General features: G+C 41.7%; 1 protein-coding gene across 7 annotated transcripts in view; it reads left to right on the forward strand.

Annotated features, from left to right (window-relative positions):
- Positions 1-6,260, forward strand: part of PATJ (PATJ, crumbs cell polarity complex component) — a 226,842-nt gene that overhangs the window by 71,701 nt on the left and 148,881 nt on the right. For all 7 annotated transcript variants that reach the window (XM_019531540.1, XM_019531542.1, XM_019531543.1 and 4 more), the window contains 3 exons: positions 1,855-2,235; positions 5,025-5,130; positions 5,752-5,902. In XM_019531540.1, coding sequence (XP_019387085.1) covers positions 1,855-2,235; positions 5,025-5,130; positions 5,752-5,902 — 638 coding nt within the window. The remainder of the gene's footprint in view (positions 1-1,854; positions 2,236-5,024; positions 5,131-5,751; positions 5,903-6,260) is intronic.

Raw genomic sequence — 6,260 nt, forward strand, 5'->3', positions numbered from 1 at the left:
CTGAATCCAATTGGGAACCAAAGCTTCACACAGTCCTAGTAACTGTCATTATATCTGGCTGCCTGAATGGGACCAGCTACTCATTTATGGCTGAGTTGCCTAGGGTTGCCTTCAGTGCATAACCTGAGCTGGATTCCAATTAGTGCCTTTGGAGCTTCAGCCAGATGTCTTTAGTCGTATTTTGCCACTGTGTCCTGCACAGTGTCCTGTGTCCTGTGCCAATGCCTACAAAAAAAATTCGTCCCTACATGTGCTGTTGACCAGTATTGTCTCATTGTTCCGCCATTTATCTGCATGTATTTGTTGTCTTTTGCTTAGATTGCTTTGGGATGGGGACTAATGTCTTATGTTATTCCAGTTGTATAGTGCCAGATTCTGTTCTACTTAGAATATGTATCCAAGTGTGATCTAGTTCCAGTCTCTTTGAGTTCTTGAAATCCATTAATGCAAAGCATAGCTGGCTCCTCTTGTTGTCTAGGCGTTATGACTTAATCCTGAGGCTAACGTGGTAGATGTGTTAGTGTTTTTTGGGGGGACTTGAGCAGTCTGGAGTTGGATCACATTTAGATGCACGATAGATGTAGAATAGTACCCGCAGTACCTTGTCCGATGGGATCTTGGTTCTACAAGTTTTCTCGGTAATATAATAATACAAAAATTAAATATTCACAATGAATTTGGGAGGAGAAAGGAAGAATAGTGTACCAATTCATTGTTTTTAGCTCAGTGTTTAGGGAAGAGCTGTCTTGAGTACAGTAGGAGAGGCTACACACTGGTGCTCTTACTGAGACAGAGAAAAAGGCAGGGTTTCATTGTGAGCGAGCTTTGCTAGCGGTTGTAGACTCATCTATACAAAACAATTAAAATAGGTGCTGGCAGGCCCCTGCCTTGAGCTCAGTTACTTTTTTAATTAAATGTTTCTCCTTCCTCTCATTTCTGTGATGTCCTTTCATTAAAAATCAACATCCCGTCCACCAGAGTCAGTTATGTCTGCCCCACTGAGTCACTGACGTGTACTTTACTGGGTAAGATATGATCGCAGTGTGCGCAGGCATGCCTGAGAACTTTTGAGCTAGCTAGCATGGTTAACAAAGAAGACGGAGGTTGAACAGACTTCTGTATTGGCTTACCAAGCCTGTTGGTGAGGACACCAAATATGTATCCCAGCTCCTGGAGCCTGTGTTGCTGTATGTTTACTGCTCTCATTCCCTGTGTTACCTTTGGTACAGCTGTCCACCCTGCTGCTAACCCTTCCCTTGCATGGCAGATATACTTTAGTGGTTCAGAATCAAGGTAAGAGGTTTGATATGTTTCAGAACTTTGGGATTGATTCATTTTATTAATTGAATGACTGTAAAGAATAAGAGTGACAGAGAGAGTATTTGAGTGCCCTCACTGTTTCATATGGAGGCTTTCTGAATGCATCCCTGTTTGACTGATTTTTACTTTGAAAAGTGTTCATGTTTGGATGGCAGATTAAGTTGAGAGTAGAGCGCTGCTTCCATTAGATTTACTTAGATTTTTTTCCTGTAGTTCTTTAAAAATATTGTCTCACAGTTCCCATTCTCCAACTTTAACTCAGATTTGCTTTTTGTGCAGATGCAGCAATAGCTGAGCTGCTTCAAATTTCACTTCTTTCTTTAAAAAGAAAAAAACTTCTGTGTCTATTTTCTGTATAAAGCCAATAATTCAGAGCAAGTTTTAGGGGTCTAGTATTGCTTCTTTTAGTAAAGTGTGAAAGCTAGAAGGTACTGTTTTAAAAACCAGAGGTGGTAATTTAAATGTGCCTAGCATAAAACAACCCAAAGAGCTAGCAGGATATATGGTGTGAAATCTATATTATGTTTTATGCAGGGTTTTAGAGATGAAACACCCTTTAAAGAAGAAGTTGTTGATGAAGCAGTTCTGGATTTGAGGAGGTCCTTTCAGCTACCTCAGAATGAACCGGACAGTGAGAGAGAGTCCTGGGAAATGCATGAATTTCTGAAGCCTGTAATAGAAGAAATTGGTGAAGAACAGGAAATGTTAGTGGATGATGAGTATGATGAGGACTTGAACGTTTTTAGATACAACTCATCATATGTAAAGGAAACAACTCCACCTGTAGAGGAGAATCTCAGCCCTACAGGACAGTGGGTAAAGCTACTTGAGCCAACTGAAATACAAGAATTAAGATCCACACTTACCACAAGTGCTAATCAGACCCCACAGTATCCATATGATGATGAGCAAATGGTAAGAAATGGTATCTTACATCTCAATCATGCCTCAGGGTCAACTTTATATGTAAACTGTCCTGCTGAAGTCCAGCTCTGCATTGACACAGGACTTGCTAGCCGATACCAAAGGTGGATCCTGGCTTGATTCTTGTAACCCTGGACAGATCCTGGATTTTGAAAAGGGGGTGCATCAGCACTTAGAAGACCTTTCCCCTCAAAACCCTTCCCAAACAGCTCCCTCTGCCCTTCATGGCCCCTGACTGTGGGGCAGGAGGGGGCAGGGCTGTAATTTCTCCTGTTACCTACTGTCCTCCCTCCCCACAGCATGCCTGTAGTTGGCCTTTTTTGCCCTCCACTCTCAACAAATAGAAACAAGCAGTTGGGAAGAGGGGGTGGGGACAGGGGACTTGCTTCAGGCACCTGCAGTACCCCTGGGGAGACCAACCTTTCTGGATGCACCCATGCCTGTCTTTATGCCCCCCTGATCATGCCACTGGTTCAGGTCCCCGCAGGTTCCATCATCTGCTGCAATGAAAGAGAGATCGCAGTAACCTGACTTCTTTGCCTCATCTTTGCAACTGCCTCTTCCCTCCAGCCTCTGCACAGCTGGGCTTGCCTTCAACTCTGCGCTTCCTCTTCACTCCCCTTTCTGTGCTGATTTGTCATGGGTTTGAATCCCCTAGGAACAAAGTCATGCAAAAATACTCAGCTTGAGTGAAGGAGCAGGGATCTAAACCAGAAGTAGCTGGCCTGTTGAAACCCAAAAGGCTCTGACCCTGGGGCTAGCAATGCAGTGAGGATGCAGTTTCTCAAACTGCAAATCTTCTGTGAAACTCAGGTATTGATTTGCAGTGCAGCTGCTCTTGTTCAAGGTCTGGCTGACTCAGGAGGAGATCACTGCTCAGTGTTGACTTGAACTGGCATGTCAAATTATGCAAAACTAACTTGCTTTTCTCCTTTGACAGGCTAACTTGTTTAATGGATAAGGGCAATTCAATGGACATAATATCCCTGGACTCTATTAAATTTTGATGCAGTCCCACATGCCATTTTCATAAGACAGAGAAATACGGGCTAGATAGAACCATCGTGAGGTGGATATGTAACCGGCTGAATATCTGCAGGCAAAAATTATCTGTTAATGGATTGATATCAAATTGGCAGGAGGTCTCAAGTGGTTCTACTGGGGTCTTCTCCGAGTCATTGTTTTAACATTTGTATTAATAACTTGGGTGCAGGAATACACAAAATAATAATCATATTTGCAGACACAAGACTGTTGCAAACACTTTGAAGGATAGAATAAAAATTGAAAGGAACCTTAATAAGTTGGAGAACTGAATAGTAGGTAACAGATGCTACACAAAAACAGGTGGGGAAAACTGAACGCACAAATACAGAATAGGGATAATTGGCTTGGCAACATCACTAGGGATTATATGGTGGGTCACATGAGTCAGCAGTGTGTTGTTAGGGAAAAAAGCAAATGCAATTTTGGGTTGCAGTCACAGAAGCACTGTATGCAAAATGATTGTACCGTTTTATTGGGTGGTGATTATGCCTCAGCTGGAGTACTATGTCCATTTTTTGGCACTGAATATTAAGGAGGATTTAGAGAAATTGCAAAGGATCCAGAGGCAAGTGCTAATGACAACAAAGGACTTGAACAAAAGCCGTAAGAGGAGCTAGATGTATTTAATGTGGTGAAAAAAAAGATGAAAGAGGAAAATAATAGCAGTTTTCAGATATCTGAAAATCAGCCATACATTTCAAGGAAGAGAAAGGCAGAAAAAATACTCTGCTTTAGACAGAGGGCAGGAAAAGAGGCCTTGGGTTTAAACTGCAGCAGAGCAAATTTAGATTCATTTTTGGGAAAAAAAAATATGACTGGAAAAGCAGTACGATGGTTAAACCAGCTGCTTAGGAAAGCAATGAAAGTTCACTGGGGGGTTTTCAAGGAGAAGCTGGAAAAGCATCTGTTTGGCCTGGTTTAGGAACATCAAATAAAATCTTGCATTTACACAGGGGACTGATGATAACCCTTGATCCCTTCAAAGCCTGTCATGCTGTGAGTGAAGTGAAGACAAGTCCATAGAGATCTAAATGGTAGTTCTTCTCAGGGCAGTTGCTTCCTCTAGCATGAAGTAGACCAATGGTTCAGGAAATTATGAGGGAAAAGATACAGTGACAGACAAATGATAACATGTAGGGGAAGAGAGGCAGTGAGACAGCATAGGAAACAACACAGCATCCTCAGATTTGCTGGGGTCTTCTTCAAGGATTTTTTTTCTTCCTCTTTCTGGTGCACCAGATAGGAGGAGAAAACTTGGTTTGTCATGCATCTTTTCCCAATACAAGTCCATTTTCAGATGAAGAAATTGAACAAGAGAGGAATTTAATATTGGAGCTAGGAACAGAACCTTGGAGCTTGCCTTTCTTGTGGTCCTGCACTGTCTTTTGCATAAAAAGATGCCAACTTCCCGTGAACATCCTATTGGGTCTAAAGTATCTTCATTTCCCATAAATTTACATGAAAAAGAACCTCCCCCGCTTCCCCCATTTTCTGTCTAAATTGCAACCAGGTGGAAAGGCACAAAGTTCAATCTAAATTTTAATTTTTCGCAGATCTTGTTGATGTTATTTCCTAAATGAGCAATTACTGTTTCTTAATTGCCTGAAACAATAAATATGAAGGTAATTGAAAAAATATGTATGTTTGCTATAAAGCCACTGTTACTTAAACACTTTTCTAGGTGTCAGAACCAGGATTTTCTCATTGCAATATTTTTTTTCTCCTCCATGAAGTATGAAGAAAATCTCAGTAGACATTCACTGACTTTTGGAGGCGCAGCAGAAAGCAGCAGTCCAAAAGGCACGTTTGATATTGAAATGACCAAGTCAGTAACAAAAGGTAAACTGGATTTAGATTTGTAAATGTTTTATGCTTCAATCTCACGTTCATGTTTATTCCACACTACAGTTTTTGCATGCATCTTTCCATTGCAGCAATATTCAAATTAACAGTTAGACAGGGTTAGGATGATGATTTAGCATTGTGGACACCAGGGGTAGGCCCCCGCTCCCCCCCCCAGGTGACTTCAGCAGGTTCCAAACAGGTGCAAGGGGTTTGTTTTCCAAGTTCTGTCTTCAAGCTTGCAGTGTCTTATTTTGTTTCTAAGCCCTTCTCTCCATTTGTGTCCTATTGTGAAGAGCATTCTACTCCATAAAGTTTACCTAAGCTTCACACAGATTTTGCATCTCTGAAAAATATTACCACTGAAAAATGTTTGTCCAAAACATAGAGCTGGACGTAGAGAAAATGATTTGTGTAACAGGAGGGAGGCCCCACTGACATCTAATTTGTCTGCATAAATGATTGTTTTGGGCCTTAGTCACTCGTTGCAGCCTGCATATGGGCCTTGGCAGATTTGAGAGATATACTTCCGAGTATTTTAGTTAGTAGAAAGTATTGTTGGCAAATGGCAACACTACAGAGACACTTACATCAAGATGCTTTACTGTTTGGATACAGGGCTTCATAATGACTCAAAAAGAGCTGGGTTAGTTGAAGAGTTTGAAGCTGCTGACAGGGATGAGCTGAAGGTGGAGAGTTATACTCTTACCAGGAACCAGGAACAAGGGAAAGCTGCCGTTGCTGCTCAGCTTAGAGCAGTGTTGTCCAGGTATGCGGGAATTGCATGATTTACAGTTAATTCTTTTAATTCTGTCCTCTTGCTTTGAGTTAGTTAACTGGGAGAGCACAGTGCACTGTGGACTGTGTATACCTGGAATGCATCAAATCCAAACCTTTGCCCCTGCATAGACCAAACTTTAGAGTAAACTAAACCAAATTTTGGAGTAAACTGAACTTTATAGATGGTCCTGCAGTCGTCAGATGTACTGAACCTTCACCTGCCAGGCTGCAGGACACCAATGGAGCTATATCATGTGAGCTAATGATCCTGCAGTTCTCCTTGGTAAGGGTTTGGCTACTGGATCTGTATTGAGAAAGTTGACTACACGGATGTTAAATCCTTACCT

This window comes from Crocodylus porosus, unplaced genomic scaffold (genome assembly GCF_001723895.1).
Source record: "Crocodylus porosus isolate Cpor-Errol unplaced genomic scaffold, CroPor_comp1, whole genome shotgun sequence".
Lineage (NCBI taxonomy): Eukaryota > Metazoa > Chordata > Crocodylia > Crocodylidae > Crocodylus > Crocodylus porosus.